Source organism: Lissotriton vulgaris, chromosome 5, assembly GCF_964263255.1.
Source record: "Lissotriton vulgaris chromosome 5, aLisVul1.2, whole genome shotgun sequence".
Taxonomy (NCBI): Eukaryota; Metazoa; Chordata; class Amphibia; order Caudata; family Salamandridae; genus Lissotriton; species Lissotriton vulgaris.
The window spans coordinates 618,716,686-618,741,909 of NC_141693.1; the positions used below are offsets into that span (position 1 = coordinate 618,716,686).

The following is a 25,224-nucleotide window of genomic DNA, read 5'->3' on the forward strand; positions in this document are numbered from 1 at the left end:
CGGAATCGGATAAGAGACGTCATAAAAAGAAGTCGAAGAAGTGTGATCGCTCTCCGACGTCGGTCTCTGGACGTGGGGGCCAGGGGTTCATCCCCCGCGACTCTGTTGGAGCCTGGGAGTCCCGCGGCCTACCCTCCTTATCCGGGTCCGTCGGTGTCTCAGGCCCAGGTGCAAGAGTTTCTTGCTGCCATGTACCACCTTTTCAGGCCTAGGGCTCCCGTCGGCACGCCTTTGGGCCCTGCGGTCCCTTTTGAGGGCCCTTGCTTGCCACTGGCTGTGCCGGAGGCCCTGGCGCCGCAAGGTACTCCGCCGCCGGCTTCGGCCCCAGCGCAACAGGGTCCTCTGCCGGCGGGTCCAGTCCCGGCGGCTCCGTTTCTGGCACCGCCATGGGTTCCCTTCGTCCCACCTCCGCCCTTGCCCGAATTTCCAGGTAATTTTGCTCCGGCTTGGGACCCCAAGTGGGACATGGAGCCGTATCAGCACCGTTCCCGACCCCGTTGGAGCACCTGTGCCCCATGGGCCGTGGAGGAAGAGGATGACCGGGAGGAGTCGGAAGGCCTTCTGGCACGGCAGTGCGAGTCTGAAAATGAGTGGGTGGAGGACTCGGAGGATGCAGGCGGCCTTGACCTCTCCTCCAAGCTGGGATTTATGTCTCCTCCTGCAATCATGGAGGAGGGCACCACGTATACTATGGGGCTCCATAGAGTAGCCGAGGCCCTTGACCTTGATTTGCCTACTGTCACCCACAAGACCAACCTCCTTACTGAGGGCTTCAGCCGGCGGCAAGTTCCATGAAACCTCTGCTCCCTTGACTGATGTTCTGATGGGCACTTGGTCTAGGCCAGCCACGGGGTTTCCTGTGAATAAAAACGTGACCAGGCGTCATCGCCCGGCACCGGGTGACCCTGCGTTTCTGACCAATCATCCCACTCCGGAGAGCCTAGTCATCCAGGCTTCCACTTCCCAGAGTTTTCTACCGCCCGCCGGATAAGGAATCAAAGAAGTTGGATCAGTTTGGCAAGAGGTTATTTTCCTCTGCCAGCTTGGGGCTGCGGTCAGTCACACCGCATGCCTGTTGGGCTGCTAATCTTACGCTGTGTGGGACACAGTGGCGCAGACACTGCCCCAGTGCTTGGAAGAGGTCTGGGCTGTACTTTCCCAGGCTGTTGCGGAGGGAAAGGATGCTGCGAAGTTCGCCATTCGGTGTGGCCTGGACACCGCGAATTCTTTAGGGAGAGCGATCTCTTCAACAGTCGCCATGCCTGGCTGCGGTCCACTGGGTTTTCGGGGGATGTCCAGAGTTCCCTCATGGACATGCCTTTTGATGGTACTCGCCTGTTTGGCGATAAGGCAGACAGTGCGCTGGAGTGTTTCAAGGACTCTCAGGCTACAGCCAAGTCCTTGGGTCGCTCCATACGCCCGGCCACATCTACCTTTCGTTCCTTTTGTGGCCACGGAACGGGCGCCCCTGCCCACTCGTTCAGTCAGAAGCCTGCGCAGAACCAAACTCAGCGCGACCGTGGGCGTGGAGGCTGCCGTGCCGGCACAGGGGGCCAGCGTGCGGGTCAGTCCACCTCTGCTCCTGCAGTATCCGCCTCAAAGCCTTCCGAGTCTGAGCTTTGGACTAGGAAGGCTCATCACCTCCCCCACTGGCGTTCTGTCACTTCGGACAGGTGGGTACTGCAACTCATCCGGAGAGGTTACTCCCTCCCCTTCGAGTCACCGAAGAGAACGCGCAATATTATCAGTTCTGCACGTTGGAGTTTCCAAGGCGGCACTCGCTCAGTGACGCTTTTCGTCGGGAGTGGAGTTGTGGTCTGTTGTACGCGTTTCCGCCTATACCACTTCTGCCCAGAGTGCTGAAGAAGATTCGGTGAGACCAGGCCCAATTCATCATTGTGGCCCCGGATTGGGCACGAAGATACTGGTATCCCGAGCTACTCAGCATGGCGATCGATCCCCCGATCCGACTGCCTCTTCAGGAGGATCTTCTGTTGCAGCAGCAGGGGACGGTCCTCCACCCAAACCTGTCCAGCCTCCACCTCCATATGTGGAGATTTAGCGGCGACAGTTGACAGCTTTCGATCTTCCTCCTGAAGTCTGTGATGTCATTCTGGCAGCCAGGCGTCCCTCCACTAAGACGGTATATGCCTGCAGGTGGAACAAGCTTGTGCATGGTGCACAGCAAAGTCTGTGGATCCCCTTTCTGCCCCTCTTTCTGAGGTCCTTCTGTTCCTTCTATCCTTAGCCCAGTAGGGCTCTGCTCTGGGCACTATCAAAGGTTATCTTTCGGCCATCTCCTCCTTCCTACGGCTTCCAGATCAGCCTTCTCTTTTTAAGTCCCCGGTTGTTAACCGTTTTCTCAAAGGCATTACACACACGTTTCCTCCCGTGCCTTTCATAATGCCTCAGTGGGACTTAAAACTTGTCTTGACTTATCTGATGTGATCTCCCTTTGAGCCCCTTAATAATTGTCATTTACGTCTTCGCACTCTAAAGACTGCTTTCCTGGTAAGTATCACCTCTGCTAGAAGAGTGAGTGAGCTCAAGGCTCTTTCTTCTAAACCGCCTTTCCTTTCTGCTCATCCGGACAAGGGGGTTTTAAGGACCCGTCCTTCTTTCCTGTCAATGGTTGTCACGCCCTTCCACATCGGGCAGACCATCACTTTGCCCACCTTCTTTCTGCCTCCGCATCCTTCAAAAGAGGAAGAGAGGCTCCACCGGCCTGGACCCAAATCATGCGCTCTCATTCTATCCAAACCGCACACAACAGTTCCGGGTGGATGACCAGCTCTTTGTTGGCTACGTGGGTGCCAAAAAAGGTTGAACCGTTCACAAACGGACCATTTCTCAGTGGGTTGTTCTGTGCATCAAAGCATGTTACTCGTTGGCTAAGAAGGAGACTCCTGTGGGGCTGCGTGCCCATTCTGCCAGGGCCACGGGAGCCACTACTGCCTTGGGAGGGGGCGTTCCCTTGCAGGACATTTGTCAGGCAGCTACGTGGGCCTCGCTGCATATGTTCACCAAGCATTACTGCCTTGACAGTCAAGTCCAGAGAGACCGGTTATTTGGCCGTTCTGTTCTCTGTGACTTTCTGGTGTAATCTTGTTCGCAGACCCACCACCAGTGGTTGGTATTGCTGGGGTATCTATTCTAAGGTAAGGAATCTATCACTAACGTGTCTCTTTCAGATGTACAAGTTACTACTTGTGTAACGATATATCTGTAAGAGACATTAGTTAATGAAAGATTCCTTACCACGCCACCCATCCTCCCCATTCTGCGAACTGATATCTAGGGTTAAGGTCATCCCCTTTCAGGGCCCTAGTTTCATGGCACCAGTGTTGGTTTTTGGCAAGGCTCTGCGCTTCTGGCGCGGAAAAGCTGTGTCTAAGAACTGACGTCAGCACGCGGAGGCGGCGTCTAAGTACTCCGACGACGTCATCACGGCGCCGACGACGGACGCGGAGCCGCAGACGACGCCTTCTGAAGCCTGAGGATATTCTAAGGTAAGGAATCTATCACTAACTAATGTCTCTTACAGATATATTGTTACACAAGTAGTAACTTGTGCGCTTGAACTTCTGCGCATAATTTGTACTTCAATTACCCAGGTAGGCTTCTGAACATATTACTCACTACTTTTGTTATTTTTAAGGGGGAAAAAAGGCCTGTCATGTTACATATGCGTGTTGTATGTGGCGACAAAATGATATGGCAGCCTCGCCCACGTTATAGTACCTTTTTAGGTCTTGCTTACATGAGCATACGTTAGCCCATACAGTCTTGCTTGTGAGACTCTTGTGTTCTGTGAAGGGCTTGGAATCTGCCCATTGCAAACCATTTTTTTCCAGCATTGTCTCTCTTCTTTGCTGCTTTCTAACTGGGCAGTGCAGTGCTTGCTATGCATCTCTTCCTTTTCTTTCGGTGACACATGGACCAAGCACAGAATAATTGAGATTAATTTGTGTCCTTCACTGGCCATTTGCTGCTCGTGCTGTAAATCAGGTACTGTTTTTATCTTTAAAAAAAACACGAAAGTCAACGCTGGTTGTCATAGCATTTTTTTCCTTCCCTCACCCCCATCCTGTTTCCTCAACTCCCACCCCCCCCCCCCCCCCCCCCCCCCCATTCTGTTTCTTCTCCTTCCCACCTGTCTGGATTTCTTCTCCTCCACCCTCCAGTGTTTATTCTCCCTCCCACCCGCCCCTGTTTCTTCTCCCCTCCCACCCGTCCCAGTTTCTTCTCCCCTCCCACCCGTCCCAGTTTCTTCTCCCCTCCCACCCGTCCCAGTTTCTTCTCCCCTCCTACCCGTTTCTTCTCCCCTCCTACCCACACTCCCATCCATTTTCTTCTTCCCCTCCCACTGACAGTAATTTAAAAAAAAGAGATCTGTGAAGTGGCCAGCGCTTGCCACTTAATGCCGATAATTTTTTTTAACCTTCGCGTTACACACCTCCACAACCCCCCTTACCTACTCACCTGTTACCTCTCCTCACCCCCTGTTACCTCTCCTCACCCCCTGTTACCTCTCCTCACCCACCCCATCCCGATTAAAAAAGCCATTAGCTCACCTATAGGAGAGACATATTGGCTTTTCCAATACTTGTTTTATTTTCCATTTAAGCCACGCTTCATAGCATCAGGGAGGCTGTACATCATCGGTACTCACTAACATTTTCCCATGGCCCAAAGAAATCAAGGATCGTAATGATGGTAGTCAGGAAGGTGTGGGGGGCTTCCCCACTTTACGAAGATGTGAGATTCTAGTCAATTGTTTTATTTCGATTTCCCTCCTGTTTCTTCATTATCACATAATAAGAGGACCTCGAAATGCATGACTTCAAAGTATGCGTTCTACAAAACCTTCTCCTGTGTTTGATTTAATAGACTGTAATGTTGTTCATGTGGAATAGGAACCTAGGCCACCCAAGGAGTGCACACAACAAATGACTTCCGTCTTAGTTCACTATTGCCATTATAATCAGGGTGGGGAGAAGAATGAATGCTTATAATTCATGTTTGAAAACTATCACTTTCCCAAAAAAATTCTTCAAAACGCACTTATACAATCTGATGTTCTCAGGTGAAACGGTTCTGCATATTAAGGAAATAGACTTTTTGAATTTACAAGAGACTTCATCGTATTTTTACATTTTCTGCAAGATGTCTTTAAAATAAAGGTGTTTCCAAATAAAGCAGCGCAGGACTCCCTAGTTACTGTCTTTCTTTACCTTGAATTAACCTACAATAAATGCTTGCCTATTTATTTAACATATTTTTAGGTCTCGCTATTCGATGCGCATGCGCATCGAGCTTGCGAGGATATAGGGCTTTAACCAGAGTTAAACTAACTGGGTGATTTGGTGCTGTGCCCGTGGCTTTTAGGTCAATGCGCAAGCGCAGTGACCTAAAATGCGCGTGCACAGCACCAAATCGCCAGCCATCTGTTCCCCAGCTTGGATCTCCTGGCTTCTCCTCCCCTAATTATCCGCACATCAAAGGCTGCTCCCGCCCCCTGCTTCACACTTCAAACGAATGCTACCGAGAGCATTTCCCGCCCGGCCGCTTTTAATTTCATTTCGCAAGCAGTTCCCCCTCCTCCCTCTCCTGACTTTCTCCTGCCTGCCACACCAATCCAAACTGAGGCGCTGCTGCTCCAGTCCCTGTATTACTCCCACTCATCTATGATTAGGAATAAAAGACTGTCGGTTAAAAACAGTTTCAAGATAAAAATGTTTTCCCATTACTTTTGCAGAATGTTCTGCATTTCCTTAACCGCCTCCAACTCTCCGACTTTCACATGCACATACCACTTTGCTGATACTGACCGAGACATGCGCTTTATAAGCAAAAGGCTGCTCCCGCCCCCTGCTTCACACTTCAAACGAATGCTACCGAGAGCATTTCCCGCCCGGCCGCTTTTAATTTCATTCTCAAGCAGTTCCCCCTCCTCCCTCTCCTGACTTTCTCCTGCCTGCCACACCAATCCAAACTGAGGCGCTGCTGCTCCAGTCCCTGTATTACTCCCACTCATCTATGATTAGGAATAAAAGACTGTCGGTTAAAAACAGTTTCAAGATAAAAATGGTTTCCCATTACTTTTGCAGAATGTTCTGCATTTCCTTAACCGCCTCCAACTCTCCGACTTTCACATGCACATACCACTTTGCTGATACTGACAGAGACATGCGCTTTATAAGCAGGAAATAGAATTCTACAGGAAACAATACTACCGAAGACCATTCCAGGGTGTGAGCTCAATGCCACCGAAGAGTACGTACAATTATTATACTTAAAGTTCAGTCAACTACCCTTGATGCACGGACAACCTTTGAAGAAAGTGAAAAGCATGTACCCTCACTCACCCTCAACCCCTCACCCTCACCCACCCTCACCCTCACTCACCCTCAACCCCTCACCCTCAACCTCAACCCCTCACCCTCACTCACCCTCACCCTCACTCACCCTCACCCTCACTCACCCTCACCCTCACTCACCCTCAACCCTTCACCCTCACTCACCCTCACTCACCCTCACTCACCCTCACCCACCCTCACCCTCAACCCCTCACCCTCACTCACCCTCAACCCCTCACCTTCACCCTCACTCACCCTCAACACCTCACCCTCAACCCCTCACTCACCCTCACTCTCACTCACCCTCACCCTCACTCACCATTGCCCTCACTCACCCTCAGCCCCTCACCCTCACTCACCCTCACCCTCCCTCACCCTCCCTCAACCCCTCACCCTCACTCACCCTCAACCCCTCACCCTCAACCCCTCACCCTCACTCACCCTCAACCCCTCACCCTCACTCACCCTCACTCACCCTCAACCCCTCACCCTCACTCACCCTCAACCCCTCACCCTCACTCACCCTCACTCACCCTCACTCACCCTCACTCACCCTCAACCCCTCACCCTCACTCACCCTCACCCCCTCACCCTCACTCACCCCCTCACTCACCCTCAACCCCTCACCCTCACTCACCCTCACCCACCCTCACTCACCCTCACCCACCCTCACTCACCCTCACCCACCCTCACCCTCACTCACCCTCACTCACCCTCAACCCCTCACCCTCACTCACCCTCACTCACCCTCAACCCCTCACCCTCACTCACCCTCAACCCCTCACCCTCAACCCCTCACTCACCCTCAACCCCTCACCCTCAACCCCTCACTCACCCTCACTCTCACTCATCCTCACTCACCCTCAACCCCTCACCCTCACTCACCCTCAACCCCTCACCCTCAACCCCTCACCCTCACTCACCCTCAACCCCTCACCCTCAATCACCCTCAACCCCTCACCCTCACTCACCCTCCCTCACCCTCAACCCCTCACTCACCCTCCCTCACCCTCAACCCCTCACCCTCAAACCCTCACTCACCCTCACTCACCCTCACTCACCCTCACTCACCCTCAACCCCTCACCCTCACTCACCCTCACCCTCACTCACCCTCACTCACCCTCACTCACCCTCAACCCCTCACCCTCACTCACCCTCACTCACCCTCAACCACCCTCAACCCCTCACCCTCACTCACCCTTAACCCCTCACCCTCAACCCCTCACCCTCAACCCCTCACTCACCTTCACTCTCACTCACCCTCAACCCCTCACCCTCACTCACCCTCAACCCCTCATCCTCACTCACCCTCAACCCCTCACCCTCACTCACCCTCAACCCCTCACCCTCACTCACCCTCAACCCCTCACCCTCAACCCCTCACCCTCACTCACCCTCACCCACCCTCACTCACCCTCAACCCCTCACCCTCACTGTAGGAAGGTGGATATCTGACTATGGTTACCCCCAAACTTTTTGCCTGGTGTTTAGCTGGTTTTTGACTTAGTTGGCCTGGGATCCTGCTATTCAGGGCCCCAGGCTGATTGCTCTCTCCGTAAAATGGACTCCATGTACCTTAGGTGCATAACACAATTGGAATTGGTTCACCTTATAGGCCCCTGTAACAGTGTACCATAGGTACCCAGGGCATAGGTGTAGCCAAGGCCTGCCAGGGGCTGCAGCATGTATTGTGCCACCCCTGGCCTGGCCTCCATATTTGACACAACTGGCTGATCACTCAGCTGGGGTAAGTTGGTGTAATCACCTCTTACTTAGGTACAGTATGCCTGTGCCTAACCCTAAACTGGACACATATGTTCCTATCAGCCACTCCTATGGAAGGCCTCATCAATCCTGGAGGCAGAGTGCTTGGAAATATGTGAGATGGTGCTCTAGCATGAGCTGAACCTGTCTGCAGCTGTCGGGAACAACTCCCTAAGCTGTTCCGGGATATTGCCATACCATATACTCTTAAGTGCATTATAATCCTCGCGGTTAAATGCTATCTTTGGTTTGGCTTTATCAAAACATGTCGAGTAAGGTGTCATACGAATTGGAATACTATCCCCTCGCCAATTCTGGCGACGGGGATAGCATTCCACCCTTCTAGAGGGACACGACATGTGTGTAGCCTTAACCCCGGTTAAAGTTAAACAGAGCCTCAGCTCCACAAAATGGACGCTGCCACCACAGACACAAGTCTGGCCTCCTGCTGCTGACCGAAACTCGGCAGATGGTGGCCTGGACAAAGGGTTTCCTGCCTTGGGAGGTGCGAGCACCACCCCAGACAGGATTTTGTGTATTGGGTAGGACAGGGCTGAATAGAATCAGACATGCCCGGGGCACACAAGGTGTCCCCGTGCATAGGCCAGCCCAAACCGGTTCTGGGGCCTTCCAGCCCCAGTCCTGGCGCGGAGCTGGACAAAGGAAAGGGGGTGTAACCGCCCCCCTTCCTGGTTCCTCCCAGAGGAGGGACCTAGTAGGTGATCCACCCCCTAGATTGGAATAAGAGGGGGAGCAGTGCCATTGCACAGCAGATCATCCCGAAATCAACTTAAAACTAAGAAGAAGACTGGACTTCGACATTCTGCTGCACAGAAGACTGAAGAAGAATCTCCCTTGTGGCCAAGGAGTGACCACCCTGTGAACACAGGCACCAACCAGCAACTCGACGTCTGCTTTGCCGCCGCCTCCCGCCGGAGACCGAGCCCAGAGCCCGACAAGAACCAGACTCCCAGACCTCTCAGAGCCCGATCCACAGTCCCTGCGAAGAAGGGACCCGTGGAGGCACCGAGTGACGTGGGACCGGACCTCTTGAAAGACACCCGAAAAGCTGACTGCGCAGCTTCTGAGGCATCCTCGACGTTGTGCTTTGGGGATTGAGAACCCCCACCACCGAGCAGCCCTTGCACCGAAAATCAGCCCTCCAGCATCTCCACGATCTGCGTGGGGCCCTTTTGCATTGTGCCACTCGACGCGCCATCCCGGCCACTAGCCACGCGGCCAGCGGCCATCTTGGCGACGAACCCGAAGATTTAAACAGCAGGTCTGGTTGCTCCAGACCTACCTAAGCTCCTGTGAAAAGGAGCACCCGCTCTGACCTTGCTGGTCCGAGTGACCAGCCTCTTTCAACTTCTGCGTGGCTTGCATTTGCCAAGGCCTGTTTGCTCCGATCAGGTCGCCGACACCGCCAACAGCGAGAAGCCTACGTGGGACAGCTCGTGACCGACTCCTGGACGTCCTCGACCCCGGGTATCCACGTGGCTGCAGAAAGAAGCTACCCGACAACGCCTGTTTGCACCCGACATCACCTGGTTCCACTCTGGTTCCACGGCAGTCACTGGCTAGTGACTTTGAACACTGTCCCCTCTGCTTTCAGGTCTTCACATCTACAGATCCACCCTTGGATCCACCGGAACTCTTCTCATCGAGCCGCCTGCAGCATCTCCTGCTCCAAGCACCATCGACCAGCGTGACGAAACCCGACACATCTTCGACCCTGTGCACCCGCTTCCTGTGGGTGAGGTAACTCAGCTCCGCCGGTGCTCCTGCACTGGTACACATCCCAAGGGCCTGTGTTTTAAGTTTCAGCTCCGTAGGTCACTCGGAAGGTTCCTAACTTTCTAACTTTGTGCTTTTTACGCACCATAGACTTTGTATTGAGAAGTGCGTGCACTTTGAACACTGCACCCGAGTCCCGTGGGCCTTTCCCGACTTAGCTAACTCCAGTCTCGAATAGCTCCAGCGATTCCCAAGGCCCTAGGCCTCTTCACTTTCCTCCTGGTATCCCTTATACCACTTAGTTAGTATATGGTTTAGGTGGCCCCTAGGGCTCATCCATATTGTGCAACTTTTGTATATTTTAAACTGTCTTGTGATTTAACGCTTGTGCTTCTGTGCTCATAAAGAGTCCAGGGGATTTTATAGTTAATAAATCAATATATATTTTCAATATATATCTGTGTGGTGTCCCTTTCATTTGGTATTCAAGGGGGTTGTGTATGGTATAACAGCTGGCTTCACATGCCTTTCAGAGTTTAGCCTAAGACTGCTTTGTCCACGTTACCACTAGGATAACTGGTCTACAAGGTTGAATTACAACCATCATCATAAGGGTTGCTTGGCATGGTACAAAGTGATCACTAGAACTAGTGAGCATTATATACCAGGCCAACTTCTCACATTGGTGAGCAGCGGATTGGGATCTGAGCTTGCTGTTGTTTTACCATTACAATCTTTGAGATTATCATCTGAAAGATCACACAGGTACCTGCTAGGTACATATAAAACAAGACTAGTATACTTAAGTTCTACTGAACTTAGTTGTTGTAGAGCAAAGGGAGTAGCACACCCTAGCTACAACTACTAGATAGGTTTAGTAGGTAAACACCAGTGTAGGTAGATTGCAACACATCCACCCACACTAGAACAATGTCTGGAACAGAGGGGTCCAGTGGACTTACTCCTGTTGAGAGTGACCCTCCAAGGGCACCATCCCAGTTTGCTATTTTTCCCTTTAAGGAATTAAGACAGCTTTGTGTCTTAAGGGGTCTGAAGACAGGGCCTTCCCCTACTACAGACCACCTAAGAGAGCTCTTGGATCAGTCTGAGGCTCTAAAGACCTCTAAAGCAAACCCCACAGGGGATGCTGAAGGAGGCCATCCTTCAGAGGATGACACTGTAGACCCCCCTGCCCCTATCATCCTAGTAGATGAGGATGCCTCCACCACTGGAGCTCCTCAAGTAGATATAGAGGAAGAGGAAGAAGAAGAGGAGGAGGAGGTGGAAAGCAGTGAGTCAGATGATGACAGAGATAGTCAGGTGCTGGTCAGTAGACTGAACCAGGCTAACTTAAGTCAACTTGGGAATGAATCTGGTAACAACCCATTCAGACCCCCAGGTGGGCTTAACCAGGGGCATAGGAGGAGGAGGAATCACTCAGGTGAATCCAATACCTCCCATGTCTCTAGAGGCTCTCATGGTCACTCCAGGAAGGAGATGACTAGCCCTCAGAGAAGGGAACATGAGGCCAAGATGAGAGAGGCTGAGCTTAGGATCCAGAGGCAAGAGTTAGAGGTTGCCCTGGCCAAGGAGAAACTTGCTAGAGCAAGACAGCCTAGAGAGAGTGGATTAGGATCCACTGGTGGCAGCAATATCCAGAAGGATAAAGACAGGTCCTTTGATACAAGAAACCTGAGTAAGATTGTGCCCCCCTACAAAGCTGGGGATGACATCCACAAATGGATGACTGCACTTGAGAGAGCCTGCATGGTACAGCAGATCCCTCAGGAGCAGTGGGCAGCAATCTTGTGGCTCTCCTTTGAAGGTAGAGGCAGAGACAGACTCCTCACAGTTAGTGATGAGGATTCTAGAAACTACATGGTCCTGAAGAGTGCTCTGATTGATGGGTTGGGCTTAACCACTGAACAGTACAGGTTAATGTTCAGAGACACCCAGAAGACACAGACTCAGGACTGGTCTGAATTTGTTGAGTGTGCCACTAAGGCTCTGGAGGGCTGGTTGCTGGGAAGTAAGGTTACTGACTATACAGGATTGTATAATTTAATTATGAGAGAGCAAATCTTAAGTAATTGTCAAAATCAGCTTCTACATCAGCACCTGGTTGACTCTGATCTGACCTCCCCACAAGAATTGGGTAGGAGGGCAGACAAATGGGTCAGAACCAGGATCAGGCCTAAGAACCAGGGTGGTGACCAAAAGAAAGAGACTACCAAGCCTCAAGAGAAGGGTGGGGATAAAAGTAAGGAAAAGACTTCCCCAGGGCCCCAAAACTCCAAGAATGGGGGTGGGTCCCAAGACACTTCTACATCCCAGAAAAAGCCTTATTGTCATACCTGTAAACAGGTGGGGCATTACAAAACAGATAGCTGTTGTCCCAAGAATGGCAATAAGGAGAATATACCTCCAGGTAAGGCTCCAACACCTCCTGTCACTGTTAGCAGTGGTCCCCCAGGTGGTGGGAGCACCCCCAAGAATTTGGGTGGGTTTACTTTTGGAGGACAGGTGGACTCTGGCCTATCCAGGTCCCCTAACTCAGATACTCTTGTCTATGAGACTGGCATGGGGTTTGCCAATTTCACAGCTTGCCCAAACACTTTGAGCAAGTATAGACAGGAGCCCCTCATCAATGGCTTGAAAGTTGAGGCCTTCAGAGACACAGGGGCTAGCATCACCATGGTGGCTGAATGTCTAGTCCCCTCAAGGCAACTTTTACCTGATGCCAAATATCAGGTGACAAACATTGATGGCATAGAATCCAATCATCCCATGGCAGTAGTCAATCTTAGCTGGGGAGGTGTCACTGGCCCAAAGAGAGTGGCAGTGTCAGCAAACTTGCCTGTAGATTGCCTACTGGGTAATGATTTGGAAATCTCAGCCTGGGCTGAGGTTGAACAGCAAACCCATTCTAGAATGGTAAATCTCCATGGAAAGGTTAGTGGGGCTGTAATGGCTACAGCCCCAATTCAAGATGTCCTTCCTGAAAAGGTTGGGAGGGCTGAGCAAACCTCAGCCCCATCTTTAGATAACTTCCCTCCTGAAAAGAGTAGCAGGGCTGTACTAGTAACAGCCCATACCCAAACTGAGTCTCCTCCTGAAAAGGTTGGTGGGGCTGTGATGGCCACAGCCCAAACTCAAACTGATACATGGGTAGTGAAGCCTGAAATGATGGATCACTCCACCCAAACAGAGAGCATTGAGTATAACAGCTGGCTTCACATGCCTTTCAGAGTTTAGCCTAAGACTGCTTTGTCCACGTTACCACTAGGATAACTGGTCTACAAGGTTGAATTACAACCATCATCATAAGGGTTGCTTGGCATGGTACAAAGTGATCACTAGAACTAGTGAGCATTATATACCAGGCCAACTTCTCACTCACCCTCAACCCCTCACCCTCACTCACCCTCAACCCCTCACCCTCACTCACCCTCACCCTCACTCACCCTCACTCACCCTCAAACCCTCACCCTCACCCACCCTAAACCCCTCACCCCCTCACCCTCAACCCCTCACTCACCCTCACTCTCACTCATCCTCACTCACCCTCAACCCCTCGCCCTCACTCACCCTCACCCACCCTCAACCCCTCACCCTAACTCACCCTCACTCACCCTCAACCCCTCACCCTCACTCACCCTCACTCACCCTCAACCCCTCACCCTCACTCACCCTCAACCCCTCACCCTCACTCACCCTCAACCCCTCACCCTCACTCACCCTCACCCTCACTCACCCTCACTCACCCTCACCCACCCTCAACCCCTCATCCTCACTCACCCTCACTCACCCTCAACCCCTCACCCTCACTCACCCTCAACCCCTCACCCTCACTCACACTCACCCTCAACCCCTCACCCTCAATCCCTCACTCACCCTCACCCACCCTCAACCCCTCACCCTCAGTCACCCCCAACCCCTCACCCTCACTCACCCTCACCCACCCTCACCCTCACTCACCCTCAACCCCTCACCCTCACTCCCCCTCAACCCCTCACCCACCCTCACTCACCCTCACTCACCCTCACTCGCCCTCACTCGCCCTCACGCGCCCTCACGTGCCCTCACGTGCCCTCACGCGCCCTCACGTGCCCTCACTCACCCTCACTCACCCTCACTCACCCTCAACCCCTCACCCTCACTCACCCTCAACCCCTCACCCTCACTCACCCTCAACCCCTCACTCACCCTCACTCTCACTCACCCTCACTCACCCTCAACCCCTCAGCCTCACCCTCACTCACCCTCACTCACCCTCAACCCCTCACCCTCACTCACCCTCACTCACCCTCAACCCCTCACCCTCACCCACCCTCAACCCCTCACCCTCACTCACCCTCAACCCCTCACCCTCACTCACCCTCAACCCCTCACCCTCACTCACCCTCACCCTCGACCCCTCCCCCTCAACCCCTCACCCTCACTCACCCTCACTCACCCTCACTCACCCTCACTCACCCTCTCACCCTCACTCACCCTCAACCACTCACCCTCAACCCCTCACCCTCACTCACCCTCAACCCCTCACCCTCAACCCCTCACCCTCACTCACCCTCACAACACATATTGTGTTACAATAGTGTCACATTTGCGAAAGATAAAACTATTGGCATTGTAAATAACAAAGCTATTAATTCGCTATTTTCAAAACAAGCACATAAATAAAAAATGTGTCCTTTACAATACCAATAGCTCAAACTTTACTAATGCGAGACCTATTGCATCGCTGTGCTTCTCTCCCCTGCTGCACTCTCCTGCTCTCTAGAGATGTGGCCTAACGACCAGAGCTGCCATCTAAGTCACGTAAATACAAAACATGTTGCATTCCAAATGCTATAGGTGTCACATTCGCGAAAGTTATAACTATTGGCATTGTAAATGACAAAGCCATCAATTTAGCAATTTTAAAAACCAACAAATAAATAAAATGTCATTTACAAGACCAATAACTCCAACTTTTCTAATGCGAGACCTATTGCATTTCCAATGCTTGTTTATGTTAGTGCTGAGTCGAGTAAACAGCAACCCAGGGCTGCTGTTAACCAGGGGGCCGCATGTAAGCTCAGGAGGGGGCACATCGGGCCCCCGGGCCGTACTTTTAGTATCACTGCTGTACAGCATCGTTAAAACCATTGACAAAGTCAATAAGTCCCAAATGTGTGACCTGTTAACTTTGCCAATGCTTGTTTTTGAGGGGTGCCAGCACAGCTAGAGGTGGAATCAGAATGACTAATAGTGCCCATCATTCCCTCAGACCCCTTTCAAAGTCCCTGCTGAACTGAAATTCGAACTCCGCTCCCACATGTGTGAGTGAGCATGCCTCCTTTCCTTCATCTGGTGGAACAACATCAGCACAGACCCAGTTGTTGTGATCTAAAAACTACCCATACCAAAACTAAAAGGCTGTTACATTTCACTAGGAAAGAGCTCTGGAGGAGTCAAAATGTCAAGTTAACTATTGCGTGCTCATGGTTTCCCCGTTTTTCTTGTTTTTAAATAGGCCTTCTGTGGATTTGCACGGCCAGAAGTCTCCCCTCAGAACTTGTCAGCAGTTGCCACAGGGAACTGGGGTTGTGGTGCCTTTGGAGGTGATTGTCGATTAAAAGGTAGGTGAATGAAATGTACAACTTAAAACATTTATGAGGCAGTTGAAAGCAAGGGGAAATGGGATAACATAGAAACATGATTGGATGTGGTAGAGCAAGTGGCATAGGAGCCTTATGACCACTGTGATGTTAACACATTTTTTTTTTTTACATTTGGAGCATCTCTACCTTGTGTTAGCTTTTTGCGGTCCTAACGCCTGTTTATTTATACCAGCACTGGACGCTAAACGAAACTAAAAACCGCCAATGATCGTTTTGTCTGCTGCGTCTTTTCTCCCCAATATGCTGTAAGATTCTCTCACTGAGCCTTACTTTATTATGCCATGAAATGTGTAAACACTTTCGTATGCACAATTTTTGATAAAGCAATCCCTCTGCGACTAAAGAAAACACATATTTCATTCCTCGTTTATTGATTTCACAACCAAAGTCTTTTATTTTTCGTTACTTGTTGTTTCCTATTAACTAAAATGGATTGCCATGTTCCGATCATCAATAGCCTGGAGAAAATCTGTCACAGTATGTGATGGTGTAATTTGATGGGCCGCTGAAGTCAGGAAGTTATAAATGTTTCAATTAGCATAAAAGTGCATTGGTTTGTAAGATTGGTGCTCTAGTTTAATCACAGCCGGGGCGACATTGATAGGGGTGGCTACTCCAAAATATACTTGTTTTTATAGTGCTCCTTTGCATTGGCTGTTGTTGTATGTGCCTACTTGTGACCGAATGGCTGAACCTTAACAATCTGCTTGTAAAGACTATTGCGCCATCCTTTGTGAGCCCTTCATTTACCACTCTGGCTCTTCCCTGTAACTTGCCAGCATGCTTCAATCACAATTTTACTTTTTCGGTCAACAATGACGGTCTTTAGGCTCCAACCTATTTACCTCGTTTATTTGCATTCGTTTTTTTTCTACTATTATTGTTTTTTACAAGTATGGTGAAGGGTGAGGGATGGAATGAATTTTGGGGTTCTGTTAGTGAAAATTGCTTGCTTGGAGCTGTTGAGGACTGCACACTGAGGTGCTTTAAATCGCCTTCTTGATTGCCTGATGAAGGTTTGACTCCTCCCAGTAGCCCCGGTCTCACCTTGCACCTAACAAAACCAAATACAAAGGGTAAAACCTCCTGGGCAATCCATGAACTCTTTGTTGCAGAAGAAGATCGATGTAGTGAGGAAGAGCAAGGCGCCAAGCTCCCCCTGACATCAGGGAGGATGGAAGCTCAAGAAAGAGTGTCTCTAGTTTTCATAAATGTCTGGGATTTTTAGAATTGCCTTGGTGCTGACTAATCCCTTGCCCAGATGCTGCTGCCAACACCTGGAATCTCCGCCTTCAAAAACATTGTCTAGGGTCCAGTGTGTGGATCCCTCCCCAAACCAATGAAAAACACATGCATTCCTGATAACTCAACATTCAGAATATCTAGGGAAACATATCTCTGGGAGAAGCCTTGACATTAAGTCCTGCACAAGAGAGCCTGGTGGGAATTACCATGTTTTGGAGAAAAAAATTGGAAAATCTGATAAACGTTATGTTCTGCCCAATCTTGCGGCCAGGCAGTCAGGATGAGGGAGGAATGGCACCCAAGTATAGAAACTGTAGAATGTAGAGATGTTAAAAAACTATAATTGTGGTATGTTTCTGTGGTGAGTGGGGCAGTGGCAGTGTCAAACAACATTAGATTGATGCTCCAATGCATTTCGGACTAAGAAGTCCTTTCTCAAGGAGCGCTGCAACAAAGAACAAAAAATAACCCAAATCAGTTTTTAGTGCTATGAAATGTATAACCTAGGCAATGTTACATAACTTATGTGGGTGGATCAACCACATGCATCCAAGACAAGCTAAAACATCTAACTTAGTGAAACTGCAGGGGCGGTTTGGACGGTGTCAAGACTGAGGGTAGACGTGCTGTGAGGTGAGGTGGAGCAGATCATGCAAGGAAGGCAGAGGGTAGCGAGCTTTTAAAAGGAGCGGGGTGAGGTTGAGGAGTGTGGGGGCTATAAACAAAGTGAAGAAAAATGAAACAAACTGCTCGAAGTTGTCGAGTCTTACGTAATCATCTTCAAGGTTGTAAGAGAATACTCTGAAAGACAAGAAAAGTGGGAACATCGTTGAGAACAAATGTCGGGGGGAAAGCGGGTAAGACGCGAGAGGAGGTTGCGCTTAGACTTACTGGAGTAACGTCGGAGACGTGTCTGGGATGGTCGGGTTCAAAGTGCGGTAACTTAGCGTAGTGGACGCGGAGTTCCGGGAAAAAATAGACAGAGTAGTAGAAATAGGTAAAGGACTACTCGAATGACGGGATTAAAGGGGAAGACATGTTGGAGTGGGGAAGAATAACATGGGAAAGGATTGTGGATGCAAGTAACATTGTAAAAGAACAATCAACAGAATTCGGATACAATGTATCAAAAAATGCCCATAGGCTTTACAGGTAGCAACTTAGTTCAGTCCGGTCATTAAGACCAAAAGGCTTCTGAGATTGGAGCCTGTATATCCAAGCTGTCTCTCTTTGTAAGAGAGTTTTGTTATTGTCTCTCCCTTCGATCTTTGGGACGACTTCAAGGACCATGTATTTCAATTGGGCCACGTTGTGGTTAGATTCATTGAAGTGAATGGCCATGTTGGATTTGGTGTTTTTTGTCCGTATGTTTGACTTATGTTCGTTGACGCAAACCTTAATTTTCCTGCTGGTTTTACCCACGTAAATTTTCCCGCAGGGGCATTTGAGGAGATAAATCAGGTTGGAAGAGTCGCATGTTGCATCAACACTTAGTTTGATGTTAAAGCCTCTCATCAGGTGACTGATGTGATTGCCTTTTATGATGTTATTGCAATTATTGCAATGATGACACGGGCGTGTGCCAGTGTGTTCCACTTGGGTTATGCTGGGTTTTGTGAGAATTTCTTTAATGTTCAAGGAGCAGGTGTATGCAAAGATTGGAGAATCCTTGAAGAGATCCCCAAAGTCTGGTTCAGATGAGAGAATGCACCAATGTTTCAAAATAATGTTCTTGTAGGATTTGCTGACAGTGGAATATCTTGAGACTAGAACCATCCTTTGGTTGTCTGGTTTAATGCTGCTCTGGAGAGTTCAGAACGGGAGATTGCAGAAGTTCTGTTGATGGCCTCATTCAGTATTTCGTCAGGGTATCCTCTGTTTTGAAATCGTCCGGAATGGCTATGGGCAATTGTGCGGCTCCCACCTACGCTAACCTGTACATGGGCAACTTCGAATACAATCACATTTATTCCAACAAGAACTGGACGGAGAACATAAAACTCTATGTACGGTACATTGACGACTTGTTCTTCATTTGGAAGGACTCTCAAGAGAACCTTGAACTTGCACTAACAGATCTGAACACTAAAGACGACCGAATCGAATTTACGTGGAACATCAATCACCAGGAGATTGCTTTCCTAGACGTCCTAATCAAAATCACCTCTCAGGGCATTCAGATAGACCTCTTCCGTAAACCGACGGACCGTAATAATGCCTTACTATTCAGTAGTTTTCACCAAAACTCCCTGAAAAGACACCTACCATACAGCCAGATGTTAAGAGTAACCCGCATTGTCTCAGATCCGACCAACAGAAATGCACAAATCAAAGCTATGGCTAGACGATTTCAAAACAGAGGATACCCTGACGAAATACTGAATGAGGCCATCAACAGAACTTCTGCAATCTCCCGTTCTGAAGCTCTCCAGAGCAGCATTAAACCAGACAACCAAAGGATGGTTCTAGTCTCAAGATATTCCACTGTCAGCAAATCCTACAAGAACATTATTTTGAAACATTGGCGCATTCTCTCATCTGAACCAGACTTTGGGGATCTCTTCAAGGATTCTCCAATCTTTGCATACACCCGCTCCTTGAACATTAAAGAAATTCTCACAAAACCCAGCATCACCCAAGTGGAACACACTGGCACACGTCCGTGTCATCATTGCAATAAGTGCAACATCATAAAAGGCAATCACATCAGTCACCCGATGAGAGGCTTTAACATCAAACTAAGTGTTGATGCAACATGCGACTCTTCCAACCTGATTTATCTCCTCAAATGCCCCTGCGGGAAAATTTACGTGGGTAAAACCAGCAGGAAAATTAAGGTTCGCGTCAACGAACATAAGTCAAACATACGGACAAAAAACACCAAATCCAACGTGGCCATTCACTTCAATGAATCTAACCACAACGTGGCCCAATTGAAATACATGGTCCTTGAAGTCGTCCCAAAGATCGAAGGGAGAGACAATAACAAAACTCTCTTACAAAGAGAGACAGCTTGGATATACAGGCTCCAATCTCAGAAGCCTTTTGGTCTTAATGACCGGACTGAACTAAGTTGCTACCTGTAAAGCCTATGGGCATTTTTTGATACATTGTATCCGCATTCTGTTGATTGTTCTTTTACAATGTTACTTGCATCCACAATCCTTTCCCATGTTATTCTTCCCCACTCCAACATGTCTTCCCCTTTAATCCCGTCATTCGAGTAGTCCTTTACCTATTTCTACCACTCTGTCTATTTTTTCCCGGAACTCCGCGTCCACTACGCGAAGTTACCGCACTTTGAACCCGACCATCCCAGACACGTCTCTAACGTTACTCCAGTAAGTCTAAGCGCGACCTCCTCTCGCGTGTTACCCGCTTTCCCCCCGACATTTGTTCTCAACGATGTTCCCACTTTTCTTGTCTTTCAGAGTATTCTCTTACAACCTTGAAGATGATTACGTAAGACTCGACAACTTCGAGCAGTTTGTTTCATTTTTCTTCACTTTGTTTATAGCCCCCACACTCCTCAACCTCACCCCGCTCCTTTTAAAAGCTCGCTACCCTCTGCCTTCCTTGCATGATCTGCTCCACCTCACCTCCCAGCACGTCTACCCTCAGTCTTGACACCGTCCAAACCGCCCCTGCAGTTTCACTAAGTTAGATGTTTTAGCTTGTCTTGGATGCATGTGGTTGATCCACCCACATAAGTTATGTAACATTGCCTAGGTTATACATTTCATAGCACTAAAAACTGATTTGGGTTATTTTTTGTTCTTTGTTGCAGCGCTCCTTGAGAAAGGACTTCTTAGTCCGAAATGCATTGGAGCATCAATCTAATGTCGTTTGATGATGTTTTTCAAGAACTCTGATGATTTGTAAAAAAAAGTGACAACTATAACTTTCAATAAATCCTACAACTATACTCATTTGGAACTTTATTTGAACTTTAAGGAATCTATCGTGTTGTTCAACACAGAGAACCACATAAGTGTGCCCAACCACAGGGATGCGCCTACACCCCAGTAGCGCACTCAACCAATTAACTTTAGGACGCACCTGAACAGTTACGTCACCTGTAGGAGCACCTTAAACTTTACTACACCCATCTCAACTTTGCGATCACAAATTTTTCAACCAACATTGCTGTGCGCCACACCTACATCACCTTGTTTGCAGTGGCAGTGTCCTCAACCGCTTGGTGCTGCAAACTGTGAAGGCTTGTTGTTTTGAACTTTTAAAATCTTTTAATCTTTGTTTGCTTGGCCTCAGGTTTCCTTACCGCTAATTTAATTTCCTGTGGGGGAGTGCTAGGGGCGTTCTTGTCTCTTACCTCAGCGGTAGCCTGGGCTCAATCTCCACTCCTTCTAGCCTCGGTCCGATGCAGTAACTAATACCGTTGCGCTGAGGGCGGGGAAGGGAGAGCCAGGCACTTCCGCTCCGACCGTATAGTGTTCTAGCTGCAGGGACCTCATACCCATAAAGGGCACAGGACTCGCGGCCGCGGTGCGGTGAGTGGGGCAGTGGCAGTGTCCTCAACCGCATGGCGCTGCAAACTGCCAAGGCTTCTTGTTTTGAACTTTTAAATTCTTGTAATCTTTGTTTGCATGGCCTCGGGTTTCCTAATCGCTAATTTAATTTCATGTGGGGGATTGCAAGGGGCGTTCTTGTCTATTACCTCAGCAGTAGCCTGGGCTCCATCTCCACTCCTTCCCTCCTCGGTCCGACGAGGTAACTAGTACCATTGCACGGAGGGCTGGGAAGGGAGAGCCAGGCACTTCCGCTCCGACTGGTTAGTGGTCTAGCTGCATACCCATAAATGCCACATGCCTCAGCGGCCGCACCGCCGGCGCGCCAAATGGCAAGTCCGTCTGCGCTCGTCCACGGCTGTTCGGGGCCCGGGGCCAGAACACCTGGTGGTTTGGGAGTAGGGTTACAGTATAGCTCTCAAGAACTTCATGCACTCTGCCATGCAATGGCTGACTCGTGTAGGCACAGTATTGAGGGAGGGAGCAAGAGCTGGGAGTGCAGGTTCTGCTCTTTCAGGCCGAGTGTCTGGAGGAAGGTGCAGGAGGTGAGTTTGGTTTTGAACTTCTGCCTACTGAATTGCAGATCACTTAGGAAGCATAGACTGGAGATTTATGACCATCTTTTAGACGGTCAGGTAGACCTGATGTTCCTTACCGAGACCTGGCTGGATGAGGATTCAGTGCCTGAAAGCCTCAAGGCTTTGCCCAGCGGTTATGCGATCACCAGGGTTGACAGGCTTTCCGGTAGAGGAGGGGGTGCTGATTATTTTTAAGCATACCATCCAATGCTCTCTTGAGCTGGTCGCAATACAGATAGTGAGGCTGGTCTTTTTACGATCAGGGCGGCTGCAAACTACATCCTGAAAGGGCTTCTGGTCTATAGACCCCCTGGCCCTCCGACTCGCTTCTCACCTAGCTTGATAGAATGCCTCATTCAACCTGCACTTCGATATGAGAAACTCCTTGTGCTTGGTGATTTTAATTTGCATTTTGATGACGAGACGAATATAGGGGCTCGTGAGTTATGCCAGGAAATGGCTACTCTTCAACTTACATTAAAATCTGATGACCCAACTCATCAATTGGGTCATTTATTGGACCCTATCTTTGCCAACTGGGGTGCCATAGCTGTGAAGCCTCCGCTTCCTTTTCTATGGTCTGATCATTTCCTGGTTCCTTTTGCGGTGGCACTGCCCGGGTCGAAGGTACAGGAGAAATCCAACCTGAAAATAGCACACCGGAGGTGGGCTGCTTCTCTAAGGAGAAGTTTAACAATGCCCTCTCTCAAGGGGGGCTGCCTGGGGGTTCAGATGCTGAAGGGGCATGCGAATTATTGGATAGGCTTATTATGGAGGCGCTGGATAGCACCGCTACCTGGACATCAAAAGTGGCGGGAAGAGTTAAAAAATCTGCCCCATGGTATACCACCGCCTTGAGAACTGCTAAAGCAGAGTGTAAACGCCTAGAAAGGCGGTGGAGGAAAGACCTCTCTGCCCAGGTAAAGAGGGAGTATAAAATCACCCTGAAGCGCTATCATGGCCTTATCAGAAGGGCTAAGACATCCTACTATCAAGATAGAATCGCGGCGGCTGAAAATTCAGCGAAGCAATTGTTTAGGGTCTACAAAGAAATATATTCCCTAGCAAAAACAGCAACACCAGTGGTTAGCTTGGAGCAGGCATGCAACCGTGTGGCGGATTTCTTTGCAGACAAAGTGGAGAAGATCTATGCCACCTTTCTGGCCTCTGCTCGAGCAAGCCAGGGAAGCTCGGGAGAAGTGGGTCCCGCTCCTGGGATAGTGTGCATTGATAAATGTACTGCCCAACCCCCCCCCCCCCCCCCGCCTCCCAGAGATCTTAGCTAAAATAAGTATTAGTGTTAAGTCAGGCTCTCCCAGGGACCCTGCCGCCCCTAAGGTGCTTAGAGGGAGTATTGAAACTCTGGAGCCTTGTATTAGACACCTCTTGGAGTTATCCTTTCGGTCAGGAACGGTGCCAGCAAGATAGAAGGAAGCGGCGGTCCTTCCACTACCTAAGAAACCGCACATCAGCCCAGACCAACTTGAGAATCTGCGCCCTATTTCCTTGCTGCCCTACTTCGCTAAAGTTGCAGAGAAGTTGATGAATACTCAACTTACTGCGCACATCGGGAAATACAATCTCCTTCACTCCTCTCAGTTTGGGTTTCGGGCCCTCCATTCTACGGAATCGGCCTTGCTATTTTCTGCGGAAACCATCAGGAAATATGTTGATGCGGGACATACTGCGGCCTTAATTCTGCTCGATTTAAGCGCCGCCTTTGATACTGTTTCCCACCATACTTTGCTGCACTGTCTGAGGAAGGGGGTTTGTCTGGCAGTGCGATGCGCTGGATGGAATCTTTCGGAGCGTAATTTTCAGGAGGCGCAGGGCTCTTTTTATTCCAAACTTGTCAAAGTTAAACAAGGGGTGCCTCAGGGATCCACCCTGAGCCCGACCCTGTTCAATCTCTATGTTACTCCTTTAGCTGAGATTGCAGAAAAATGTGGAATTATGGTTGTGTCCTATGCCGATGACACTCAACTGGTGGTTTCCCTTGCACAGGAATAGGCAGCCTCCAACTTCGTGGCATACATGCAAGAACTTGCACTGTGGATGGCTAATAATGGCCTGAAGTTGAATGGCAATAAAACCGAGGTGCTTGTGTTTGGGAAAGCTCCATCAGTGTGGTCATCGGCATGGTGGCCCCAGAGTCTGGGGCCCACCCCTACGCCCTGCGCTCAGACTAAGAACCTGGGGGTATGGTTGGACACCAAGCTCTCTTTTGAACATCATACCAGGCTGGTGGCAGGCGTTTGTTTTAGAGTCCTGTGGGGCCTTCGAAAAACCTTGGATGTGTTGCTGACAGCGGCCAGGAATATCATGGTGCATGCCCTGGTGATATCGCGCCTTGATTATGGTAATATACTGTACCTGGGTGCTATCACTAAGTGCGTGCAAAGAATCCAAGGCATTCAGAACGCAGCTGCGAGCTTGGTTCTTATGCTCCTGAGGAGAGCCTCTTCTAAGAGGACACTGATCTCCCTCCACTGGTTGCCGATTAGGGAGAGAGTCCGGTTCAAGGCGATGTGTGTTTGTCACTGGATATCCACAGGACGGGCCCCTCCTACTTGTCTGATCTACTTACACTATATAACCCAACCCTGCAACTTAGGTTAAGCGGGATGGGTCTGGTGTGTGTGTTTCTTCCATTAAGAGAGCACAATGGGTGGCCGTTCATTCTGCTTTGTGGCTGCACAGCAATGGAACAAACACCCACTGAGCCTCCGGTTGGAGGGTTCGGAGCTCACTTTCCAGAAACAACTGAAGACCTACCTTTTTCCTGCTGTATAGTCCCTCCTTAGTTTAGGTTTTAGATGTTGAGTGCAGCTTGCAGCGCAGGGACACACTGGCCTAGTGTAACCAGGCACTTTATAAATGTGATTATTATTATTCCATATATCCCGTGAGTGATGCCTATGATCAGAGGGGAGGTACCCTAAGCCCGAATTTCACTTACAACTGATTTCCAAATTTACAAAATGCACTACTATTTTTATTGCCTGTGGGCATCCTCAACCCATGTATGATGTCCCTGGTTACTTCTCGTGAAAGTACCACTTCAATGCATCCTCGTGGATCCTACAAATGTGCGACGTGCCCCTACATAAATAACATTTCTAAATGCATAACACTTTGTGAGTTGGAAGAGCATCATATATGGGATAAAGTACCCCCTGCCATACAGTATAAGGATATTGCAAGTCACGAAGAGTTCCGTGACCATATAGAGGAATGAAGTTGAAGACCATGTTATTTTCTGAGGTTAAGCAACTCTGAGGTGACTTGCAATATCCTTATCATATACAGCAAGGGTTACTTTATTCATTATAAGGTATGATCTCA

The 25,224-nt window shown here is 49.6% G+C and overlaps 1 protein-coding gene across 2 annotated transcripts in view; it reads left to right on the plus strand.

Annotated features, from left to right (window-relative positions):
• The window catches only part of PARG (poly(ADP-ribose) glycohydrolase), a 1,076,399-nt gene that overhangs the window by 931,166 nt on the left and 120,009 nt on the right, over nt 1-25,224 (plus strand). For both annotated transcript variants that reach the window (XM_086922071.1, XM_086922072.1), the window contains exon 16: nt 15,380-15,485. In XM_086922071.1, the coding sequence (XP_086778197.1) occupies nt 15,380-15,485 (106 nt within the window). The remainder of the gene's footprint in view (nt 1-15,379; nt 15,486-25,224) is intronic.